At 40.0% G+C, this 26,980-nt stretch overlaps 1 protein-coding gene across 5 annotated transcripts in view; it reads right to left on the reverse strand.

The window, feature by feature from the left end:
- LOC121416082 (long-chain-fatty-acid--CoA ligase ACSBG2-like) overlaps nucleotides 1-26,980 on the reverse strand; it is a 55,540-nt gene that overhangs the window by 11,156 nt on the left and 17,404 nt on the right. For 4 of the 5 annotated variants that reach the window (XM_041609537.1, XM_041609534.1, XM_041609536.1 and 1 more), the window contains exons 4-9: nucleotides 9,056-9,294; nucleotides 5,988-6,076; nucleotides 5,316-5,517; nucleotides 4,476-4,625; nucleotides 3,941-4,108; nucleotides 3,506-3,687 (exon numbers count right to left, since the gene is read on the reverse strand). In XM_041609537.1, the coding sequence (XP_041465471.1) occupies nucleotides 3,506-3,687; nucleotides 3,941-4,108; nucleotides 4,476-4,625; nucleotides 5,316-5,517; nucleotides 5,988-6,076; nucleotides 9,056-9,294 (1,030 nt within the window). Of the gene's footprint in view, nucleotides 1-3,505; nucleotides 3,688-3,940; nucleotides 4,109-4,475; nucleotides 4,626-5,315; nucleotides 5,518-5,987; nucleotides 6,077-9,055; nucleotides 9,295-10,664; nucleotides 10,739-26,980 lie in introns of those variants that run through there. The other variant, XM_041609538.1, reaches the window with a different exon arrangement.

Consider the following 26,980-nt stretch of genomic DNA (forward strand, 5'->3'; position numbering starts at 1 on the left):
GGCAAGGATACAGGCAGTATACAGAGATGAGGTATGAGGATGTGGGATTGATGCAAAGAAAGTCAGAGCAAGCGTGGAAAGTGAGGAGATAATAAAACAAAATTAGGAGAAGAGAGTGCTGAGGAGAAGAGGAGGGAGGTGAAAGAAACTACATTGTACATGCATAGTCTGTACAAGGAGATATCACCTCTAATCTCCTTGGTCTGTAGGCATAAATAACTGGTTTTTGCACAGTGTAGGCTTAGTGCAGAGTCTGGAGTAGTAAGACTAGATACACTCATGTACTTTCCCTGCTTTCAGAGTTCTGAAGTCTAGTCTTCACTATAGAAACTGTATTGTCAAATTTATATCAAATTTGGTATGAAATTCAAAATTGAGTCTGTACTTTCAGACTTGTACATGTACATGATGTAAGAGTGAGTGAAAAGAAGAAACAGTGAAAGTAAGAAGGAAGAAAGGAGAGAAAATCAGTCGAAATTCAGATATGAAAGAAGATGGATAGAATGAAAGCGAGATGAAGATAATGTATGGAACAGAAGATAAGAAAAAATATGAAACTCCAAAAGGAAGTTTATTAGAACAAAGGAGAAATGGACAAGTGAGGGGAATTTGAAGAAATTCAAGAGAATAGGAAGAATCAGAAAGCATTGGAAGGGTGGAAGGAAATAGTATAATCAAACAGAAAGTATGAGGAAATATGAATAATAAACAATGGGAATATATAGCCAAAGGACACAGGCTACCAAAGCATGATTCAGTCATGAGAATAATTAGACTGAGAATAATTAATAAAATATCCTCTATTAAAGAAGTAATTTAGTAATAAATTAACCAATACCATGGGGTTAAATGTATACATTCTTAAAATTGGAAAAAATAGTAAATTGGGCATTACATTGACTTATTATCATGTTTCAAACAAATGAAAAGACCCATGATGAACAAACAAAAAAGTCATTCACAACAGACATTACAGAGTCCACAAATCACGGTCATGTTCTTGTAAAGACCAAGCCACAAAAGGAAATGGTATTCCCATATTGCATGGTGTTAATACACGATAGAGGAAATCCATAAGGATTTTGATATTCTAAAAGAAAAAAAAACATAGAACGATAAAAACTGGTACCACACATGGAACGTAGCATTCTCAAAATCTGTAAAACACATCAATTGACAATAGCATATGACTTCCTCAACCCACCCCCCCCCAAAAAAAATAAACAACTCCAAACTAAAATGCATGCAGAACGGATATTGATTTACAAAGTGTGGAAAATCATTTTTATTTGAAGAAAACAATTGCACAGAGGAATTTGTTATTAGGAAGTTGGAAGAAAATCTCAATTTTCAATCATGTGATTTGATCTGATATATTTCTAGCATACATGTATCATTGTAACTAACTGTAGGGACAGTGATTTTCCGCGATCACGGAAAACGGACGGAATTCACGGAATCGGCTGTTTGAAACGGAAAGAGGCTTTTCAAACCGAAAATCATGGAAAACAAGTTTTTTCTCAAAATGTACAAAATAACAACAGAAATTAATCCCAAATCCTCAACAAAATATCAACTGAAAAAACACGATCTCACTTTGCAACAACAATCATGACAATCAATACATCGTAACTACACTCGAGCCTCTCCATCACTCGATCGTATCCAAATTAGTTTACACTCATGTCCGCATGTAAGGCAGAATACGGCCGTGTGTTGCTGCTCTCTGCGCTCGCTCATAATATAATAATCACGGTGATTCATCAAATCCAAAATGGCGGATATTCGGAAGTCGTCGACTGCTCAAAACGATGTCCGTCCCCAAATCGGCGATAAAATCCCATTTGACAATAAAATAATGCTATTAATATGAAAGGTGAGAATGTATTCATGTCGACTGTTTCTCTAAATAGTTTTTGAGCTTGAATCTCTTCGATTAAAATGGATTTTGAAGCGATGTTAGTACATTGGTAGATGCAAATTTTGAGCAGCGCTAGCATTTTGACATCGCTACTCGTATGCGTATTGGTTTTCTATGTAAACAGAATTGTCAATTTTTCTTGTACACAAAGTCTATGGGGAAACAGAATTTCCGTTTTCAGACATGCTGAAACGGAATTTGACATTTTCTGAAACGGAAAAGGCAATTTTTAAAAATGGAAAATCACTGTCCCTATAACTGAAATAGGAATCTTTTTCAGAGATGTACATGATGTAAGTGAAAGCAAAAGGGTTGAAATTGTAATATTTGGTGTTATCATGTAGCTAGGCTGCAAAGCAAAATAGAAAAAAATGCAATGAAGATTGGGGAAGGTATAAATGAAGCATTTCAATTTCTTTTTATTATTATCAAGTTCCAAACATTTGTAAATATAAGCTGAATGACTTCTGATTCCTACCCTTCATCAATGCATAATAAATTGGTGATATAATGATAATGTCAAATTGACCCCCAGTATATGTTGGTCTGAAATATCCCAGTTATGATAGAGTTAGAGGAAAGAGTATGATTTTGAATAATAATTATGCATAAATTAGCATTATCACTTAATAGCAATTTGCATGGAAATAAGTTACTATACAATTTTGTTGATTATGTCCCAGACAACCTGTGTGTCACTTTTCGGGCAATTGCGCAATTGACAGTGCCAATATTACAGGGGATGGGGGGGGAGGTCTTTGATTACACCCCCCCCACCATATGATCTTCCAAAATACGGCGGCCTTGATAGGGTTAAGATAGACGCGGGCGCGTCGTGGTCTAGTGGTTCTGACTCTCGCCTTTCAAACAGAGGGTCATGGGTTCAAATCCTAACCATGGCGTGTTTTCCTTCAGCAAGAAATTTATCCGCAATGTGCTGCATTCGACCCAGGTGAGGTGAATGAGTACCCGGCAGGATTAATTCCTTGCATGCACTGAGCGCCGGTGATGGCAGCTCGAGCTAAAGCCGGGGTAATAATAGCAGCGCTTTGTATCCTCAGGCAAAAGGTGCTTTATAAATACCGCTATTATTATTATTATTATTATTAAGATATGATTTGAGTTGCAATTGACCAAGGCCCCATTGCATAAAAAGTTACCTTTATCTAATCACTTTACCATCCAAGGTAACTTCAATAGATTCCTTATTTTAATTGGCTATTGTGCCCTATGACCATGGCTGTTACGATTAGATAGCAAAGCATTTCTAAATGCAAAAGACCCCGGGTAGGTGTTTCATGATGCTGTTCGTAAGCTACAAGTGACTTTACGAACAACTGATGATCCTTTCTTAGGTGCTAAATCATCAGCAATTAAAATTTGGGGGATATCATTTACAATAGGAAAGGATCACCAGTCGTTGTTAAACTCATTCCAAACTTACGAAGCACTTTATGAAACACCCACCAGATGGATACACAGCCAAACAAGAACAGAAATGAGCACTGCCCTCTGCACAAAAAGTGATATATAACAGGTAAAATGTTTCAGTTTCACAGTAAGTGAAATGAATTTCAGACTGACCTATTAGCAATGGCCACGTTGCCTCTGTATCCTATGTCTTTGGCCCATACACTAATGCGTTTCTTCACTCCAGTAACATTGGCACCAACGGAACGCATCTTCTCATGGATCTTCTCCCAGACACGGGGTACGCCGAGGAAACTTGTCGGTCTCACTTCTTTGAGTGTGTCGACAAGGGAGCCCTGTTGATGGGAAAATTGAAATCACAAATTATTACAGCAATATTGACGGATGGTTATTTAAAATTGATCATAATGATTTCACAAGGTTGTCAGAACACTTTCCAACCACTTGAGACTTAAACTGTACCATGTGCCTTTACTAGGATATTGGTACTATTTGTCTTACCACAACTGAACACTATTTAAAATGGGTGCTGAATTTTCGTTTTATCATTTCTAAATGTGGCATTATAGTCCTGGAATACATCCTTACCTTGAGAGCATCTGGTTGGGCAAAGTAAGTCGTGCCAGCAAGATGGAGAGGGAAGTAGATATCAAAGACCTGAGCTGCTACATGACTCAACGGTAAGTAACTGACCACCCTGTGGGTGCCAAAGGGAATGTCCACTTGAGAGAGACAGCGTTCAGAAATCCAGGTGTACTGAAAAAAAGAGAATGATTAAAAGGATAAGGATGATGGAGACAATCATAATGATGATGATGATGAATATGAAAATTACAATGATGATAGTGATGTTGCTGATGGTGGTGATAATGATGAGATTGTCAGTGAAAAAAATTAAAATGTTCATTTTAATGTCAATATTGATGATGGAAATTATTAAGCTGATCAAACAAAACAATATAGTGAGGTATTACAGACCCTATCTCTCTTCTTTTTTTTAGATTGTGACTAATATGGAATATTCCAGAGTCTTAACAATAGAGAAGTGGGAAAGATTGTAAGAATAGAGAAATTAGAAAGATCTTAAGAACATAAAAGAGATGTCAAAGTATGGAATACTCACATTATCATGACTAATCATGACTCCTTTAGGGTTGCCTGTAGTACCTGATGTATAGATGAGTGCACAGCACTGGTTGGGGGCTTGGCTCTGCATGATGCGATCCAATTCATCATCTGTCATATAACTTCCTTGCTTCATGAAATCTTCCCACTAAGAAGCATAACCATAGATAATTGCAGTGATCAGGACCCTATCAAACTTAGTGATGATCATAGGGCTGCCTATTACTGATTGCACTGCTCATAATGTGAAGTCAATGACATTAATGAACTGCTTGATCAGGGGGGTGTATTACAAAGATTTAAGTATGACTTAAGTCCCACCTAAATGCCAACACGCATATGATATGCAACAGGCTACCTGATACACGGTAGTGCGTGTCCTGGGCGCATGATCTGACCAATGTCATGATGTATTCTGTACCGTACGCAACTGGGAATTTGAGTGGGCTACAATTCATTTAAGCAAGCCTAAAGACTGTGCATGAGTTAGAATATTTAACTATTTCTTGATCATAATAGGATTTGTATCACAATGGATGATTGTAATCCATGACCTTTTCAATAAATTCATCCCCAAAAACCAAGAGCACCTCATGACCCTCCCTCCTCCAGCCCCCACCACCATCCCAACTTCCCTCATCCCACCCTGGGCCTTACTGTATAAAAGTTAATATTGTGGTAATTATGCCATCCAATGCTAACTACCATCGTGACAATGGCCGAAGCCAATCAAATTCAAGGATTGCATGGAATTTATCAATGGATGGCAAAGTTACCACGATAGTAAACTTTTTTGATAATGCAATGGGGCCTAGGACTTGCCCCTCCATTCGCCTACCTCATACACATTCTCCCTCTTTTCATCCAGTTTACCAGTGTACTGGACAACTGCCTTCAGGTGGGGCAACTGATCCCAAACCTTCAATATCTTCTGAAGTTGTTTGGAGTTCTCTACCACGATGATGTTGGCTTTGCAGTTACCTGCCACATACTGGCATGCCTCTGGAGAGTTTGTGGTGTAGATGCCAACTCCAAATCCACTGGAAATAAAAATAAGAGGGGCTCCTGTAATCAATCTACAGGTTTACATTGCTCTCAACTATTTCCCAAATTGTCAGTTTTCCTTCACCAACTGAATTTTCACTTGGTTTACAAATCCCATGCCATTGGTGGACGAGTTGGCAATATACGAATTGGCAATTTACCCCTAACACAGTGTATCATTTATCAGTGTCTCTTTCATATTCTTAATATTCTCTGAACAAGATATTCTGAATTACACATCACAGATATTAAAAATACATTTGGCAGAGTCCCCCTGCCCTTCCCTTCAACAACAACCAAACAAATCATTTTATATTCAATTAATGGATATAATATTAACATAAAAAAACCCTGAAAGCATGAAGAAAGAAGTTTTTCTGACAATGACTGGTTTCCCTGTTTAAAGAAGTAACTATAAACCAGAACAAATGTCCTCTCAACTACATGTACTTGTAATTCAACTTACCCAGCAAACATTGCTCCCATGCTTGACAGGAACCACTCGGGTGCATTAAAACCAATAATACCCACGCCATGGAACCTCTCAAGACCAAGCTAAAACAGATAGACAAGAAATCAACATCAATGTCAACATGACAACAAACAGTGAACCTACATGTTAAGTCTGCATACAAGTGAAATTTCCATAAGTAAAATATCTGTCCAAGTATTGTCTTGCAACAATCTTTCAGACCAGTTTTGAAAAGCGTGTAATATCTACTGGACATCTTCAAAGTCAAACTGAGGAGGAGACAAATGTGAGGTATATGTGTACATACTTTGTAAATGCAACATCAATGCAATATTAAATGCAATATTCAGAGATGTATTTATTACTTTTAACAAGTGGAATGCCTCTGGCCGTCTCACCTGCATCACGCGGTTCAATATAGCAGCAGTGCTGACTTTGAATACTACTCTAACTCGCACAAGATGTTCAGTGATACATGGTTACTCTTATGTCCACTTTTTATGAACTAGACCAATAAACTTACAGAGATATGATGGTTATTCAACAAACAAGTGGAATGCCTCTGGCCGTCTCACCTGCATCACGCAGTTCAATATAGTAGCAGTGCTGACTTTGCATACTACTCTAACTCGCACAAGATGTTCAGTGATACATGGTTACTCTTATGTCCTCTTTTTATGAACTAGACCAATAAACTTACAGAGATATGATGGTTATTCAACAAAAAACCCCAACATGGCCAAAGTTCATTGACCTTACATGACCTTTGACCTTGATCATGTGACCTGAAACTGGAACAGGATGTTCAGTGATACTTGATTACTCTTATGTACAAGTTTCATGAATCAGATCCATAAACTTTCAAAGTTATGATGGTAATTCAACAGATACACCCAATTCGGCCAAAGTTCATTGACCCTAAATGACCTTTGACCTTGATCATGTGACCTGAAACTTGCACAAAATGTTCAGTGATGCTTGATTACTATTATGTCCAAGTTTCATGAATCAGATCCATAAACTTTCAAAGTTATGATGGGAATTCAACAGATATCCCCAATTCGTCCAAAGTTCATTGACCCTAAATGACCTTTGACCTTGGTCATGTGACCTGAAACAAGCACAGGATGTTCAGTGATACTTGGTTACTCTAATGTCCAAGTTTAACGAACTAGACCAATAAACTTTCAAAGTTATGATGGTAATTCAACAGATACCCGATTCTGCCAAAGTTCATTGACCCTAAATGACCTTTGACCTTAATCATGAGACCTGAAACTTGCACAAAATGTTCAGTGATGCTTGATTACTATTATGTCCAAGTTTCATGAATAAGATCCATAAACTTTCAAAGTTATGATGGGAATTCAACAGATATCCCCAATTCGGCCAAAGTTCATTGACCCTAAATGACCTTTGACCTTGATCATGTGACCTGAAACTTGCACAAAATGTTCAGTGATGCTTGATTACTATTATGTCCAAGTTTCATGAATCAGATCCATAAACTTTCAAAGTTATGATGGGAATTCAACAGATATCCCCAATTCGTCCAAAGTTCATTGACCCTAAATGACCTTTGACCTTGGTCATGTGACGTGAAACTCATGCAGGATGTTCATTGATACTTGATTAACCTCATGTCCAAGTTTCATGAACTAGGTCCATATATTTTCTAAGTTATGATGACATTCCAAAAACTTAACCTCAGGTTAAGATTTCGATGTTGATTCCTCCAACATGGTCTAAGTTCATTGACCCTAAATGACCTTTGACCTTGGTCATGTGACATGAAACTCTAATAGGATGTTCAGTAATACTTGATTAACCTTATGGCCAAGTTTTATTAACTAGGTCCATATACTTTCTAAGTTATGATGTCATTTCAAAAACTTAACCTCAGGTTAAGATTTGATGTTGACGCCGCCGCCGCCGCCGCCGCCGTCGGAAAAGCGGCGCCTATAGTCTCACTTTGCTTCGCAGGTGAGACAAAAACCCCAACATGGCCAAAGTTCATTGACCTTACATGACCTTTGACCTTGATCATGTGACCTGAAACTCGAACAGGATGTTCAGTGATACTTGATTACTCTTATGTACAAGTTTCATGAATCAGATCCATAAACTTTCAAAGTTATGATGGTAATTCAACAGATACACCCATTCGGCCAAAGTTCATTGACCTTTGACCTTGGTCATGTGACCTGAAACGCGCACAGGATGTTCAGTGATACTTGATTACTCTAATGTCCAAGTTTAATGAACTAGACCAATAAACTTTCAAAGTTATGATGGTAATTCAACAAATACCCAGATTCGGCCAAAGTTCATTGACCCTAAATGACCTTTGACCTTAATCATGAGACCTGAAACTTGCACAAAATTTTCAGTGATGCTTGATTACTATTATGTCCAAGTTTCATGAATCAGATCCATAAACTTTCAAAGTTATGATGGGAATTCAACATATATCCCCAATTCGGCCAAAGTTCATTGACCCTAAATGACCTTTGACCTTGGTTATGTGACGTGAAACTCATGCAGGATGTTCAGTGATACTTGATTAACCTTATGTCCAAGTTTCATGAACTAGGTCCATATATTTTCTAAGTTATGATGACATTTCAAAAACTTAACCTCAGGTTAAGATTTCGATGTTGATTCCTCCAACATGGTCTAAGTTCATTGACCCTAAATGACCTTTGACCTTGGTCATGTGACATGAAACTCTAATAGGATGTTCAGTAATACTTGATTAACCTTATGGCCAAGTTTTATTAACTAGGTCCATATACTTTCTAAGTTATGACGTCATTTCAAAAACTTAACCTCAGGTTAAGATTTGATGTTGACGCCGCTGCCGCCGCCGTCGCCGTCGGAAAAGCGGCGCCTATAGTCTCACTTTGCTTCACAGGTGAGACAAAAACCACAGAGCTAACAAAAGCTACAGCTTGGGTAGCCAAATGTTTGTAGTGACAAACATGTGACCAGAAAACATGCCTCCTACAACCACCTACGATGAGCAGAGGTTCTTTTTCTGGCAAACCATACATGTAGCTCACCTTCAGAAATGACTTAGCCGCGGCCCTGCTCTCATCCCAATATTGTTTATACGTCCATTTTTTCCAATCGCCATTCCTTTTAACTGCCAAGGCGATGCTGTCTGGATATCCACTCTGTATCCTGTGGAAGAGACCATGCACTGTGTTGGGGGTGTGGTTGAACTTGGCGTCACATTCCCGTAGTTTGACCGCTCCACTGCCGTCTACTGAGCTAAGGGTCTCTGATGAAGCCAGTTCACCTATGAAGAATACAAGAATAAAAAAGTTAGATTTCATTTTATCCCATTCAGAACAAAGTGATCACATTTTGAGGATTGCCCAAATAACTTTTGGATATTGATATAGTCATACAAATCATGCAAAAGTCATACCTGTACACTGTATTTATAGAAAAGCAAAGAAGACAATCTACATTCCACATTACCTGTATTGATTGTCAGAACATTACCAACTTTTTAATGCTTCGGAATGTTCAGAGAAAATTGAATCATTAGACTGGCTTTGTGTTGGACACTGCTTTTCAAAATAAACAGGCACATTTCTATCATTCATTATCAATCTCACAAAATATAAAAGAAAAAAAAAAGAAAGTACATAAGAAACCAAAATAAAAAAAAATTCATGAATGTGTATACAGTGGGCGATTTTTTTTCAAATACAAGTATGTATAATAGTGATATTAGTGGTGACATCATGGTGCTCACTGTAGTGGTTCTGACTCTAATCTCTTTAACAATCAGAGGGTCATGACTTCAAATCATACAAGTTCTAGCAAGTAATTCATCTACATGTATGTTATCATGCTGCCCTCAACCCAGGTATGGGAGCTTGCAGAAATTTATTCCTCGAAACACATTATTCTGTTACTCTGCTTTACGCTGGGATTATTATTTTGTGATTATTTTAAAAAAAAGGACATCAGGGGTGTCACTGATATTGATGACTGAACAGTGCTCAGTGATCTGACCAAGGAGTTGAAGTTGAGTCTGGAGTGAGACCAATACAAATGTTTATGAGAGGAGGAAGTGGAGGATGAAACCCACTTCCACAGTGTACATCAACCTCATCAAACTTGAATTTATTACTAACATCATCATGCTTTCACTTTTGATTCTGAAATGATTTGGCCTGTCATAACAACATTATGGATCTTCATACATTCATGCTCCTACATGCACACATATGTACAGTGTACTATACATAGGCCTACAAATAAAACAAAACAAAAAAATATTGAGCATTTGTGCCATAAGCCCAAAATGTAATATTTTAAAAGGCTTCGTATATAGGACTGCACCAAGTTACAAGTTATCATGCATGCAAGCACCAGTCTTACATGTACATGTATGTTGTTCCACTATTAAAAAGTACCCTGTACATCGGTCAGGGTTGTTCTCCTCAAGGCCGGTGATGGCCTCAAGGACATTTACTGTAAGTGGCCTTCATAGCCTTGTCATTTGACTTGAGTTATTAAAGGATAAGCAACACATGGGGTCCATAACAGTTTTAACAATTTTCACAATTCATTCCAATGACCATACTTCAATCACAGAAGTTAACCCTGTGATAGATCACCAAATTTGGGTTTTATACTGGACCCTGAACTTACAAACTTTCCATTCTGCTGCAGCATGAACACCATTCTTTCCTCCCATTTTTCTTGTCTAATCCTTGTGGAGTAGGGTTGTCTCCCAGCAAGCTTGTTGAAATTTGATTCTTGTCAATATTAAAAAAGTATGTCAGTCCTGTTCTACACAACTGGCATCTACCCTATAAAATTATATAGTTTCAAACTATCATTCTCTAGGGCCAACAGGCCAAGATAGCATTTGACTGCAGCTATACTTTCCAAGACCTTTGAGATCTACATGTATAGTCTGGGTATGTCACTAGTCAATACATTTTGTTTTGTCTATACTGTATGTACATGTAAAGTAGATGATCTCCTTCCTCTCAGTTAACAAGAAAAATCACTTCTCTTTGGGGAATCTTGATGCTGGAGACCACAAATTTTAATGTATCCAGCCATTTTCCTGTACGACTGAAGAAAAGAGCGAAACTCCAACCAAACGTTCTTTAATAATCAAAACAATATTAAAAGTAATGCCACAAAACATCAAACTTGGGAGAAAGCTCTGTATCAGTACTCTAGATTCATACAGTGATTTCACAATTTCTGATGATTTGCTTCAATTCATTCACTCCTGGTCTACTGTCACAAGACACAAATTCTCTGTAAACATAATCCGCTGTAAAAGATGAATGTCGCAAGCAGTCAGAGCACATATCTTCAAGAAACAGAGGAATTGCCCTTGTCCTGAAATTGGTCATTCGCTTTCTGGACAGAGTATCAAGATCTACTATAGCCTACTTCATTTGATCTGTCTTTACTGCTTGCAGTACAGTACTACATTGAACAAATTATTGATTGGACCGATGCATCTCAAAACACCAATGGATGGGGTCATTTATTGACTGTACTCAAAACTTCAAAGCATTCAGTCTGCTTTGAGTGCCACACGCCAGTGAATCACAATTGTTCCCCTGGAATAGGGACGCTAATGTGTATTCTTATGTCAAGGACCAGGGGGTCCAAATTTACGTCACATGTACTGTACATGAGTAACAAATAAAATAAGCAATTATGAATCAATTGATGATCACAACAAGGGTGATAATGGTATTTTATTCAAAATTTGTTTTGACAGCCGATGCTGACTTCCATCCCCCCAAAAAAAATTAAACTGAAAACTATACAGTTCGAGTGTGTACGACCCTTTCCCACAAACAAACTTTTAGGCTGGCGAAAATTTTGGGATTGTTTTGACTCTTTCACTTTTAAGTTTTAGGCAATTCATCTCATACCCAAAATCATGAACAATATGGATCATAAAATGATTGCAGGCAGGCCTGAATGTAATTACTGATAGTGTCTTTTCACACCAAAGACCCCCATACATGTAGGCCTACATCTACCTTGCAGGTTCTGAGCAACCCCAAATGTCCTTTGCCCAGCCTCGTGTAACTGTAAATTCTATATCAAGATGCCCTAAATTTTGTAGACCACCTTTCAAACCAATATTTATACTGTAATGTATATAAAAGTGATCTTAGAGGACAGGTGTCCACAGGCCTTCGTAATGCAAACTTTGGGGCCTATTTTTTTAACAATTGTCTTGAAAATTGTAATTGGTCACAAATTGTATTGCACGGTCGAGATCATGCAGGGTACATACACTCACATGTATTAAAACACAATACGGTATATGCAAGGCTCCACATTAACTTTTTTTGGTGGTGGCCCGTTCGGGCCACCAAAACCTTCAAATAATTTTTTTTGGTGGCCCACTAATAAGGTTTGGTGGCCCGAAAAATATAAAGAAAAACATTGATTAAAAATGAATAAAACAAACTGAAATATTCTTCAATCACTAACACGTACCACTATTCTTTGTACATCGTGTATATGTAAATCGTGCTTGCTGTTATTTTACTTTGCTTATTTTGTGGTAATATATATATTGTTCTATCATTGTAAATATGAAATGATTGAAAGAGAATAAAAGAATTGTATTGTTCCCAGGTTGTGTAGATTTTTAATCTCCGTATAGACACACACTCATAATAGTAAAGTAAATAAATAGTGCATATACATATCAAACTCAGATAGATTTACAAAACAATGATTTTTCCTTTCTTCCTTTTTGATTGTAAAACCTAGATTATGCAGGCCCCAAATCCAGTTTATTTTCTCTTTTCCAGCATATTATAGCAGGAGAAAATCACATGCTGCAGAATTAGAACAATGTGTAAAAGGGGGAAATAAACAAAAATAATTTTTAGAATAGTATATTGAAAAAAGAAAACAAAAATTGTAAAAATGAATACGGTAAGTGAAATAAAACAAAAGAAAAAAATGAAGAAAGAAAAAACAAAGAACAGGTCATAAAAAAAATTGAGAAAAAACAAAAGAAAATTTAAGAAAAATAAATAAAACAAAATTATCAAAAAATGGGGAAAATTATTATTATTCAGTAGAAACATGTTCTTTAATCAGGCATTTTCAATGGGAAGGGGTATAAATGGTTTAATCACTGAAAAAAATGAAAGAAAAAAATAAAATGGCAAAAGTTATCTGGAAAAAACAGTGAGAAAATTCCTTCCCTATATTTGACAAAATGATGGAAAAAATCACATGTCATATCAGGTCAATTCCAGCCAAATGTTGCATTTTTCCATTTTCAAAAATTTCTTTTCTGAGCAATTTTGTTTATACTGTTTATAAGTATACAGTTTAAGGTTTACAAAAAAACACCTATATTTACTATACCCTCATTCATTCATAAAATACGCAATGTGCACTCTGTTGCATTTTGGTACTAAGATTTCATAGAAAGTGTACAACTTTCACCCATCCCTGGCTCCTGGCAAGCAAAGGGTGCTGATGAAAAATTCCACTGTCCATGTGATCTCCAAGCAATAATTTACCATTAGCTGTATTGTTTTACACGCTGCAGTGAAACTGTGAGGCACAAAATACATTTCAAGGTGTGTATGTTTGATGTCCCATAAGTCACAATTTTGAGCATTAAGTTTCCCTCATATGCTGCCAAAGACTCCTGCAGACAAGTATTGGACTTTTTTATCTACCACAGTACATGCTTGCATCAACAAATCAAGCTGCATCTGTATTGGACTTAAAATAGCTATACTGGGGAAACATACATTTAAGTCCCATAAGTCACATGTCCCATAAGTCACATATACAGTCCGTAAACCATGCCACCTTAAAGCTGTCCATGACAGCAAAGAGAGAGACAAGAATGCTTAAAAGCTGGAGAACAGTATGCTGACTGTCAGAAAAAAACAGTCTGAATATCATAGGCAGTGCATTGAACAAAAAAAAAGTTTGCATTGTGTGCCCAGTCCAGAAAGGAGAAAACTGAATATGATCGCTAAAATGCAAAGCTGAGTACAGGTAAATTGGGTTTGTTTCACCCTAGCTTTTATTCATTTTTTAGGTCCAGATCACTCTCTTGGTTTTCTTGTCCCCTTGGAGTATACATCCACTGTTTTACATATGATATGAACTTGGTATATACATGTAGTTCCATGGAAACTATTAAAACCTATGTCAATGTCCCATCAGTCACAAATTTTGTAGTTGAGCGACCCTCTGGATCCTGTCAAAATAAGAGCACCAGTCCTCAGATGCATTTAAGGCTACCATGAGCAGAGCTATTAAAGCCCCTGTAAATGCCAAAAAATTGTTCAGAAGCTTGCAATCAAGTTTTCTCAGAATCATTCCTGCCGCCTGAGAATAGAAAGGAACATGCGCATTTAAGGAGGACCGAAGTGTGATGTCACAATGTCATGAACATCGAATCGGCCGGTTCTAAACCTAGTCGCAGCTGCATGATCGTCTTACACATTTGTGTTTGCAAAAATGGTGATGTGTGTTGTCCCTGGTTGTTACCATCATTCTGAGAGTCGTAAAAGGGCACTGGTTCATAAAGCTTTTCGTAACTTAAGAGCGACTTTAAGAACGACCGATGATCCTTGTGAAAAATGTCATCATAAATTGGCAATGTTTTAGCATATATGAAAGGATCACTAGTCATTCTTAAAGTTGCTCCTAACTTACAACAGCTTTATGAAACGGCCCCCTGGTTATTTTGTTTAGAACCAGGCCCCCATCACACCATGACAACTGACATCATCACTTTGGTACTCTATAAATGATGATGTCCTTTAAAACAGACATTCAGAATTTCTATGAAAGAGATGACATATCAGCCCAAGCAGCTGGCAAAAAAAGAAGTTGTGATAGGGTGCACCCCCATGATATATTTTTTAACCAACATTTTTTTTAATGCCTGAAGTCTATAGTTAATGAATCTTGATGTTCCCTTTGTCAAATCGTGTCCCATGGGATTCCAAATTGGCAATTTTTGGTGGCCATCTTGGATTTTTCATGAAAATCAATTATTTTCATATTTTTTGTACAGACAATAGTAAAATCTTCCATGTAAATGAATACACTTTTTACTATACAAGTACATATACATGTACATGCAGTTTAGATAGTAGAAATCGATTGCAACCGTTTTCTAGACAGTCCAGTTAATAAATTTTTTTAAAGAATTTATGCAAAAATTTTAATATTTTTTTGTCAAAAATTTGCCTGTGCACTGATATCCATCTGTTTTATCATAAACATCAACAACTAATGAAAAATATCAGCATTTGACACAAAAGAGAATATATTAACAAGAATATTGATATACTTCATGACAGCATTAATGTCTTAATTTTCTTACATGTATACACTGTAAAGGTTCATTTCTTAATACTATACTGTATGAGACAGATAGAGAAAAGCAACATTTATTTGCCCCATCTGTAACAAATATGTCCTATCATTATGTCCCATCAGTCACAATGGAAAGTGTGTACATTCTTTCTAATTGCTCATTTTTCATCTGTTTGCTAAATATTTATGATTGTAATTGTTTATTGATTATTTTGTACTTATTTGATTACAGTTCTTAAAACTTGATGACAAGTTAGGAAGCTTTTTTTGGGGTTAATGTTCCCTTTATATAAATGAAGTGCATGATAAGATGTTTCTGCCCTTTGTTGAATTTATTTCTGACACAATGGCATGAATTATTAAAGGTGTCATCTTATTAGGGAATATTTATTCATGCTGTAATTAAGTTTGACTTAAAAAGTCATCGAGAGGAAATGTAAATTCCATGAAATTAGATAGGGTCCCATCAGTCACGTTCACTTGTCCCATAAGTCACACACGATTGCACACAACTACTGAAACAAATGAAATGAATCAAGTCCAATTCAAGTACTGTTAGTGAGCACTATCACTGGTTAATCTCCAAGTCCAAATTTAAAAACATTGTCATAAAACTGAGATAGATATGGCACTTTGAACAAAAGAGCTCAATTTGTGTGGTCCATCAACGTCCCATAAGTCACAATGACATTTCTGATGATATAGCACCCTATGCAAACAAGCTGAAAGCATACATTTTTGTATATAGTAAGTTTCAATATTCTTCTTACAGTTTAATAAAGTAAATCCATGTTTGTGCAGCTACTATTTCAGATATGCACCTCAGTTATGTGGAAAAAAGTATCAAATGTCCCATAAGTCACAATGGAATTGACCATCAATGAAATGCCTTCCCAAAGTATTTACTTCCTTAAGAGTGGTTTAAGAAGTCATTTGTAAACAAGAAAGAAAGAGCGGCCTATGTATTTTTGGCTCAAAGATAAACAGCTTCGAAATAAACCAAATATCAACATACATACAAATGCACATATGGGACTGTGATGTACTCACCTATGTGTTTTATGTGTATTAATGCATTTGGAAATCGGTCTTTTTGAGTCAAAAGAGAGGTCATAATTCCTCCTTTTAATGCTTGCAATTAATCAGGTTTCAGTAATATGGACTGTAGAAGGGCATTTCATTGGTGTAAAATGTGACTTTGACGTAGATTTCCAAAGCTCTGGGGAAGATTTCTTAGCAGTAACATTTCGTATTGCAGCTCCCTGGGTCTGAATAGTCTGCTCGTGCACAGCTAGCTGCATTGGTTTCATGCATGCAAAGCTCAGCCAGACAGCCGGCGCGGCCGGCTGAATAGTAGTTACTGTATGCTAGCGGTAGGCCTACATACTGTCATGACTATGCAATCTTTGTGTGTGTGTATTTGTGTGTAGATTAACAAAAAAGGCGCATGACGAATTGGCTTGCAATTTTAACTGTAGAAGGTTGATAAATGCATGCAAAATCGGGAGAAAAATTGCGCTACTTTGAAAATTATTGGTTGCCCGATTCGGGCCACCAAAACTTAACATTTTTTCAATAATGGTTGCCCGAGATGAATTTTTGGTGGCCCTGGGCCACCGCTAATGTCGAGCCTTGGTATATGCCAATATAGGGTGCGAGCATACTATGTACATGTAGTTGGCCTACACTCTTTTACTCATGCACTATACAGTACATAGAAACAAAAAGAAGATTGGATCAGCTGCCAATTCCATAACAACATGAAATGAAATCAATACCAGCCAAATATGATCAGCTGATATAAGTTTACTAAGTCTGTGAAATAGAATGACACATGTGGAAAAGCCATCAAAAATCCCACACAAGACAGAATGAAAAATTAGTATCAGAAATTGAGAAATGAATAAATGTATCTACTCATTCTACAAAGAACAGACAAAATATTTCATCATACAATGTACACATAAATTATATCAATCAACAACCTCTGAAACTTGAAAGTTGTCATTGTTTGTTTGCTGTTTATCATTTATTTTTTCTATCTGTCTGTCTGTCTGTCTGTCTATCTATCTATCTATCTATCTATCTATCTATCTATCTATGGTCAATTCCAGCGTAATGGACAAATTTTTGTAATTCAAAGGTTTATACAGTAGAATTAGCAGTCTTTTGATAATTGTTACTAAGCTTATCAGGCACATTATGAAAATACTTACCTGATTTTCTTATTTACGAGATAACTCATACATCTACTTGATTTGCTAGTTCAGCCCTCTGGACTGCCATACCCGAATAGAACTCCCAAGGATTTAAAAAGCGCGAGCGCGCCCTCTCCCGTTCAGGCTTACTACCCATGATCACCGCGCAACTAGCGTCCATCTTCCTCACCTTTCGCAAGCCCATACGTTGAAACATGTTGCTACGCAAGGCGGAGGGTCGGTGGGAGGGTATCAAGTAGATGTATGAGTTATCTCGTAAATAAGAAAATCAGGTAAGTATTTTCATAATTTACTTCAATAACTCCATACATCTACTTGATTTGCTAGACCAGCACGGACTCAAACCGTAGGGAGGCATGTTTTCAATTGTAAGCCTAAGAAAATTTTAAAAGAAAAAAAAACAAAAACAACGAAATTTAGGGAGAGGGGGAAAAAGCCGCAGCTGCTTTAAGCGCCGAAGCAGCAAATCTCGCCTCGCTGGACGGAATGTCCTTCAAGTAGAAAGAAGTGAAGGAGTTAGTTGAGCGCCAAAAGGCGGCCCTCAAAAATGTCCTCGAGAGGAATGCCCTGTATACTCAGGAATACTAAGTATCATGGGCCCTCGGCCTAGTGTCAGGAGAACAACATCACCTGCTGACTAGAGCGTAAGAATCGAAATTTGTTGAAAATTTCAACAAGAATCGTGATCGGAAAACTGAAGCTTTTAAGGCTCAGTAAGTGATCAATCGACCAATCTGAGAAGGCGAGATATCTCAGAACCCCTACCGAAATTTAAGCGTGCCGCTTGCTAGTAACTAGCATGCGACTAGCAAGGGCACTCGCTTAATAAGCGAGTGCATGCTAGCGAACAGTCCCTGCTCGCTAAAAGATCGCTTAACTATTACTCTGCACGCATATCACACGCTTATTAAGCTAACCGCATGCTAGTTACTAGCATGCCGCAAGCTTGCGCAAGCTAGTCGCACGCTTCCCGCAAGCTTGGAAATTTCTGTAGGGGAAGCCTCCGCGTGGGAGAAAGCGCCCAGAATTCGATATCTGTCTCAAATGCGTGAGGGCAGAAATCTGCAGAATTCTGATAGAGAGCTGTGGTAAAAAGTTACTAGCGGTCCGAAGGGGACCAGGAACGACGGAGAGTAGGGATTTAGGAAGAAAACCACTCGTAAGGCAGACAAGGGTCGAGAAAGCGACTGAGTGCCATCCTGTTAATAAGGAATGCCGCGGACATGTTGCCTATGTAGAATAGAGCAGTCTGGTCAAAACAGCTCAACCGGGCGTGTCAGGGATACAGCGCGGTACACATCACGACAAAAGTGTGTTAGACCGAGTGATCGAGAGAGAACTCAGGATCCCCTTTCTCCCATACTGATTGAAGCACCCATCTGAGGGTGCAGTGCCCGCGGTGGAAGAGGTGGCTTGGCTCAAGCCACCATCGCCGAGAGAGCCCGTGAGGCTAGGCTGCGATGGCTGTCCGCTGGGCGGGGGAATCCCTAGCAGCAGCAAGTGTACGCCAGAGGGAGCTGGCGAAAAAAAATCTGTCACGATATTACGTGTAAACGACCATCAAGAGATGCTCTAAACGAACAGACATCGCCAGATATGATACCTCAACCGTTACATTCCCAACGGAATCGAATGAGGTAGCAACGGCCCTGTCCTATCAAGTTAGGGACGGAAACTGGCTAAGAGTGTCGAAGTCCTCGCTTGAAGAAACAAGCGAAGGAGACTTGAGGAAGTAATCACAAAATTTCCATCAGTCTGCGGTGAGAACCAGTTGTTTATGAAAACAGTCACAAGGCCTGTTTCTCAGGTGATCGTAAGAGCGAGCACCGCCGGCGCCGGTTGCGGCAGCGTGGAACAGTCCGATATCGGTAAGATAAGGAGCTCCAAAAAGCTGCGGGGGGGGGGGGGCGGCAAAAATGACGCCCTAAGCAGCGGGGGATGAGAATCTAAATTTCTAAAAGAAGAACTCCAGTGAAGTAAATCACTTACATGGAGAGGCTCATCCACAGTCGGCCCGAGAGAAGGCGGGTCGTAGTGATCGTGGTTAGGAAGGCATAAGCATACATCCATCCACTGTTACATCATCCTCGGTCGTGCGGTGACCCTGGCCACATGCCTTGCATGGAAGGAGGATGAAAGCAGCATGCGGGGCGACTCGAGTGTGCCGTGAAAAAATTTCTAAGAAAGAAGCCGATTCGACTAACGGGCACGGTAAAGACATCCACCGTAGACCACTCCGCACAAGGAGGGAGCGGCGGAGACGCCCGCAAGATTGACCCACATAGAGGGCAGTCTATAAGATAGACAGTTAGAGCTCGACCGATGGTCTGGCGGTGTACAGTTTGGTGTGAACTCGCCGACCCGGTACGGTGGGTGTGCCCAGAAAGTAGGCATAGAATGCCGACAGAGAATCCTGGGGCTTTAAACAAGTTTGAACGCACGTACATAGCCAACAATCTCATGAGATGTACGGCGGTTACTTTCCTCCGAGATGATGTTTACCCAACCGGGAAAGACTCGGGGAACAGCTGTGAATGTCAACAGGAGGGATATCTAGCATATGAAAAGCTGATTCCTTCCACGTATTCGGTGCGGGTGCTGCCGGCGGTGTCCGGGGGGACGACCGGTGATGGCAGCTCGGGCAGGGTTCGTACGAGCCGCCCGAATACGAGACAAATAGGTTAACATAACCATAATGCACCGGGTGGTGAAGGCATAGCGATTATTAAGCACAGGAGAACTTTTAATCGCCGTGACATTCAGATCCGATATACATACTCATAAGCTCGGAGAGCTATGAGATAGTGAGACATACCGCTGAGCGGTGATGGTGCTCATATCAGAGTCGCCCTCTCTTCAGCGGCGATCGCTGGAGAACGGGTGTCTGTACTATAGCCCTGACTCTGGCGTTGCAAGGGTAGGAGCTAAGTAAGACAGGGCACCCTTACTTTCGAATAGAAAGTGAGGTTCAGGCCAGAAATGCGACGGTCCCGTCGCCTGGGCGGACGGTCCGCGGACGTGATAGGTTGTCCTCTCAAAGCAGCCAAACATTCTCACGAGAGAAGTGCGGCATGCGGTATGTAAGAGATTCATACCTCCAATCTACGGGCCCGCTTAGGGGGAAGAATGGAGAGAGTTACCGCTGAAGGAGTCGTCGCCGTATGTGAGCTTGACGTAGAGGGCGAATTCGGGAGTACCTGCATAATAATCGCCCCCCCCCCCTGCCTCTGCCTTCTCGCTAGCCTCGAGAGGCTTGAAAATTTCGAGACGGCGGCGCCGGAGCCTGGCGCTTCCGGGCAGCAGCAGAGCGGGGGTGGGTTTACACCCACGGAGCTGGCGGCTTCCTCGTCGTAGGAGCCGCCTCGTCTAGAGCGACCCCGTCACTCTCCGAGACCCCCAATTCGGCCGATTGAGCTCGGAGCGCCTGAAGAGGCGGGGCGAGAAAATATGGACTCCCTTGCTTCATCAATACCCCCGCTCGGAGGGTAGATGTGAGGTAGATACTTGTCAAGCAGCGCCTGAGCGCTTACTGAAAAGTCGCCCGCGGGATAGGGGTTGTCCTCGTAAAGGGAGTCTCGCTCTATGGACTGAACCGGGAGGTTGTCCAGTAAGCGCCGGGGTGGCCCCGCGTGTCGGCTGGGACACGTGCTCTGAGATCGACGAAAATGCTGGAAAGCACACGCGATCTTGGGGCACCCGGTTAGTCGGTGCACTGGCTGGCGATTTAACAGAATCGCTCGAGGATTTCCCGGGTGTCTGGTGGTTATTGCCCACTTGTCTCGCTTGATGCTCAGGGGCATCAGCGGGGTGAGTAGACGTCGAGGGTGGGGTGAACCCGCACTACTCGAAAGCAGAATGTAGCAGCATGAATAGCTGTGACATCTGACCACCGACACAAGGGTCTGAAGGAGGGACGCCCATGGCAACAGGGCTGGCCGACCTCACCTTCGACCTCTTCTTCTTCGCGGCCTCCGCCGGTGTGGCCGGGGCAGAAGAAGGCACAAGAGGCACGGGTGATTTCTTACGATTTGCCGCCGCAGGGCGGCCGTCAACAACGAAACTTCACCCGAATCTGACGGGGTCAGATTGTGGTCACAGTCTGATGTGTGACGCCTCTCGCGGTAGCAGAATGTAGCAGCATGAATAGCTGTAACATCTGACCACCGACACAAGGGTCTGAAGGAGGAACGCCCATGGCAGCAGGGCTGGCCAACCTCTCCTTCGACCTCTTCTTCTTCTTCTCTTTCTGCGGGCTCCGCCGGCGTGGCCGGGGCAGAAGAAGGCATGAGAGGCACGGGTGATTTCTTACGATTTGCCGCCCCTGGCAGGGCGGCCGCCGACAATGAAACTTCACCCGAATCTGACGGGGTCAGATTGTGGTCACAGCCCGATGTGTGACGCCTCTCGCGGTAGCAGAATATAGCAGCATAACATGTATGACTGTAACATCTGGCCACCGATAAGAGGGTCTGAAGGAGGAATGCCCATGGCAACAGGGCTGGCCGACCTCTCCTTCGACCTCTTCTTCTTCTTCTTATTTTGCGGGCTCCGCCGGCGTGGCCGGAGCAGAAGAAGGCACAAGAGGCACGGGTGATCTCTTACGATTTGCCGCCCCTGGCAGGGCGGCCGCCAACAACGAAACTTCACCCGAATCTGACGGGGTCAGATTGTGGTCACGATCAGATTGTGGTTACAGTCTGTGTGACGCCTCTCGCGGTCAGGGGCTGGGCGATCTCTCCCGATGCTGTCAACGGAGGACGACTTATACGGCAGAGATCCTGACCTGTGCCGGGGGGAGAGAACCGCACTCTCCCTCCGGACTTCTGGTGACCCGGTAGCCGGTGGGTCGCATAGCCCTATGGGTGCTGCGGCGGCAGGACCTAGTTTAGGCTTGGAAGCCTTGGCTACCACTTTTTCCTTTGTCCGAGACCGTGGCACCACAGTCTCGGCCTTCCTTCTCTTAGCATCCGACCGCAAATTCGGAATGCTGATCGACGCACCCTCATACTCACCGCCGCTGGGCGCTCACCGCGGCGTCCCTCCTGCTCGCCTGGAGGCGGCCGACTTCTGTAACTTGCAATCGGGACGGTCCCCATGGAGGGCACCAGGTCCTCTGGGGCTGTGTTAGTCCCATTCAAAGATACCTCTCTCTACCCTGAAAAAGGAAAACAAGAATTTTTCTTTTTCTTTTTTTTTTTTTTTTACAAAGATCTCGCTTAGATTAAAAGTGGAGACCGGAGTGGTCTTTCCCTCCTCCTAAAAGGAGTTTGTTTGAGCAAACAGAACAAAACAAGAGGGGAGGGGTAGGGAGGAAGAAGAACCTAAGAATAGTTTAGGTATCTGCCTGTAAGAAAATAAAAAGGAGATCGGAGACTTTGAAAAAAAAGAAACTCCTACAAGGTTCCCCTACTATATTCTCTTTTTTGTGCCCGAAGGAAAAATTCGAAACAAAAATTCAAAAATGAATGCAAGTTCAGAAGAGAACGAAGTTTCCACCTGCGAAGAAACACAAAAACAAGCATTTCAGAGCAGGAAGAAAAGGGATTGAGAGACAAATAATTCCAGATAAGAGAAATTTTACGATAATTTCCAAGAGGAAAAAAAAGTAACCTCCTGTGGAAAGGTAAAGAAATTCAGAACAGGAGGAAGGAGGAACGTCTCTAGTAACGATTCCAAGAGGAAGAACGACACAGTAAATCCTCAAAGGGAATCGTAGAGCCCGCCTGTCGAAATAAAAAAAATATATAAGACTAGGAGGGAAGAGGGAATTGAACGAAGAAAACAATTCCGGGACAGGTCAAAAAAAAAAATTTCTAACAGGAAGGAGACCCCACCTGTAAAGAACAAAAAATTTTTTTTTTTTTTGGGGGGGGGATTGAATAACCAAACAATCATCAGGTATAATTGCGTAAGCCGAATTAAACAATCCCCGAAGCGTCTGTGAATAAAATATTAATCAAGAATTTTATTCAGAACAGAAAGGAAAAGGAATTGAGCTTTAGGATCCGCCTGTGAATAAAATATCAATCAAGAAATTTATTCAGAACAGAAGGAAAAGGAATTGAGCTTTAAGATCCGCCTGTGAATAAAATATCAATCAAGAAATTTATTCAGAACAGAAGGAAAGAGGAATTGAGCTTTAAGATCCGCCTGTGAATAAAATATCAATTAAGAAATTTATTCAGAACAGAAAGGGAAGAGAATTGAAGAATTAATCAATCAATAATCAATCGAAAATCTTAATAAATCAATTCCAGAAAGCAAGGAAGGAACAGAGTTGAAGATCCCAACCTGCAAAAAGAAATAACAATAACACCCTCGACAACAAAGTGTAGAGGCTGTCTAGAATTTAATTCAAAAACGGCACCAAAAGCCACCACGCTTTGAACGTGAAGAACAATAACCATGACAGGTGGTGAAGGCTTGCTGCCACGTAGGCAGGCCAAGCCCGGTGCCTCGCGAACGCGCTAGCGATGCGGCGCGACGAGAACTCAAACGTTAGAAAAACAATTTAAGTGTCACCAAAAACACGTCTAAAAAGTCACGCCAAGTGTAAATTCTGAACACAATCTTACACACAAATGGAAAGATTGAAATTAAAAGGGAGAATGCACCACAGATAAGCGAAAATAATATACCAAAGCTCAAAAAGATTTGAGCTCTTAGGAGACTTATCTGAGCACGTCTTGACAGGTGGCTTGCCGAAAGCAAAAGAGGAAGATGGACGCTAGTTGCGCGGTGATCATGGGTAGTAAGCCTGAACGGGAGAGGGCGCGCTCGCGCTTTTTAAATCCTTGGGAGTTCTATTCGGGTATGGCAGTCCAGAGGGCTGAACTAGCAAATCAAGTAGATGTATGGAGTTATTGAAGTAAATTTAAGTATCAGTTACATAATTTATTCATTATTTCTTTTTTGGGGGGGTGATTCTTCAAGGTAGGCCTAAATGCTAGTTTTGGTAACAATATCAAAATGAGTTCGTACAGAATCCAATGAAATGACCACCAAAGTGTCTGTATGTAAAAATAAAACGCATGTGCCAAAGGATTCTGGAAGAAATTTTGTAATTGCTGAGAAATCAGCAAATAAGCACAGGATTCGGGTTGAGCGTCAGGCCCGACGCTCTAAGCAATAATTATACACTGTCCCATGTGCGCTTATCTGTGTTGGGGATCTTCGGTGTGAATATTTTTCAGCGTAGATTTCAAGATTTCACAAAGTTCAGTTAATGTAACTGTACCAGATCTAGATCCTTGATGATATACTGACAATTAAGCCTTGTTTGACAGACTTTCTCATGAAATCAGTGTTTACTGCAACTACTGGAATTTCTCTTTAAGATATTCTAACCACTAACTACGTGTATACAAAATCAGGCCCAATTCAACTTTGCAAGAGTCCAAAAGAATAGCTTTATAAAGTTGAATAAAAAAGAGCCCCCATTACAGATTGTTCCCCCACAACTGTACATATGAATATAAAAACTACACGTGAATTACAAATGCAGAAATCATAATTAATCAAGGAAATGCCTGCTTCCTACTCCATACAGGTGATAAGATGTAATATATTTCACTGATGTTCATGATCATATAACACCTGTGCCTCATGTGTGACACTCATCACATTCCCAGGTTGATTCAACTTTATCGGAAGTTGAAAGGTGGTTACTTTAAAACCTTGGATTGAGGTGCCAACTTAGCACTTCTAAGTAGGTGGTTTCAAACCGCCTCGATCACAAGAATCCCCGTTAAATTACGGGAACTGTTTTCAGCTAAAAAATACCCATTAATTATTCCTGCATTCACACCGCCCCGAAACATACCCTTCGGGATAAGTTCCTGAAGTTACGAGCATGCGCATAGTATGGTCTGATAAGCAGGCAAGGCGCGAGATTCAAAATCACTAGCCCAGCAGCCACCCACAGCTCCCGTGCCCAACGACACGCTGGGCTAAAAGTTCCCGTAATTTGCTTTCACATCGCCAAAATACCTGCGACCTTGGAAAAATCCCCACGAAAGTTCTCGTAATTTCGCCAAGTACCTACTATTTAGCGGGTATTTTCTTTCGGGAAGATTACGCGTAGTTTGCTTTCACATTACCAAAATACCTGGTATTTTCTGATCAGGGTAAATTTCCTGATCAGAGAATACCTGGAACTAAAGAACTTCGAGGCGGTCTGAAACCACCTTTTGTTATTCTCATGGTGTAGAATCCTACATCTTTAATTTATGTAGGAATCATCACCATGAGAATATTCTACATCAAATAGAAGTGCTCAGAAAAAAAAATAGAGAAACAGGGCAGTAATACATGTTTAGAGCAAATTATTGTTCAAAAAAGTACAAAATTACATATTTGCATTCATTAATCTGGAATTTTAAATTCATGAACAATAGCACAAAATTCAAAATCTGTACATATTTGCAGTATTTCTTGAAAAATGGAATGGTTCTTAACTCAGCTTTCATTTTAGCCCCCTACCCCACCCCCCGAATAAAAAATAAAAATAGAAAGAGATGGCCTCAAGTCAAAGTGATATTCACTGACCTGTTTGAAGTAACCTTCAGTATAATGTACACATAAAAAACAAACTAGAGCTTCAAATAAAATGAAAGGAAGCAGGTACTTTATAAAACAAGGTAAACAAACTTTCTGAGAGGTGTTGAAAGGGTATATCCATATTAAAACTTTGACTTTCTTTATCAACTCTTTTGTTGCTAGTCTAATTCTGAATACAAAGCTGTGTATTCAAGTCACTTTATTCAAATTCATGTATCTCGTATCTCCATCCCAATTTATTACCCACTGACTAATAGTGTATCTTACTTAAAGGTCAAGTCCACCCAAGAAAAATATAGATTTGAACTAGCATGACGCTGAAAATTTCATCAAAATCGGATGCAAAATAAGTTATGACATTTTAAAGTTTTGCTTATTTTTCACCAAAAAACTGATATGCACAACTCAGTGACATGCAGTCGATGATGTGCCTCAATATTTCTTTTGTTTTTCATTGTTTGAATTATGCAATATTTCAATTTTTACGGATCTGACAATAAGGACCAACTTCACTGATTAAATGCTAATTTCCACATGTTCACAGAGGAATTAATTGTTGTTTCACTTGACAATTAGGAGAAAATTGGAATATTTCATGAAATGAAAAACAAAAGAAATAGTGAGCAGATGACATCATCAGTCTCCTCAACTGCATACCGACCAGGATGTCCATATACCTGTAACTGTTTTGTAAACTTAAGCGAAATTTTAAAATATCATAACTTCCTTATTTTACATCAGATTTTGATGAAATTTTCAGTGTTATGCTTGTTGGATTTTTCTCTTTTTATTCAATTTTCTTTTTGTTGGGGTGGACTTGTCCTTAAATGTCAT

This window comes from Lytechinus variegatus, chromosome 5, assembly GCF_018143015.1.
Source record: "Lytechinus variegatus isolate NC3 chromosome 5, Lvar_3.0, whole genome shotgun sequence".
Taxonomy (NCBI): Eukaryota; Metazoa; Echinodermata; class Echinoidea; order Temnopleuroida; family Toxopneustidae; genus Lytechinus; species Lytechinus variegatus.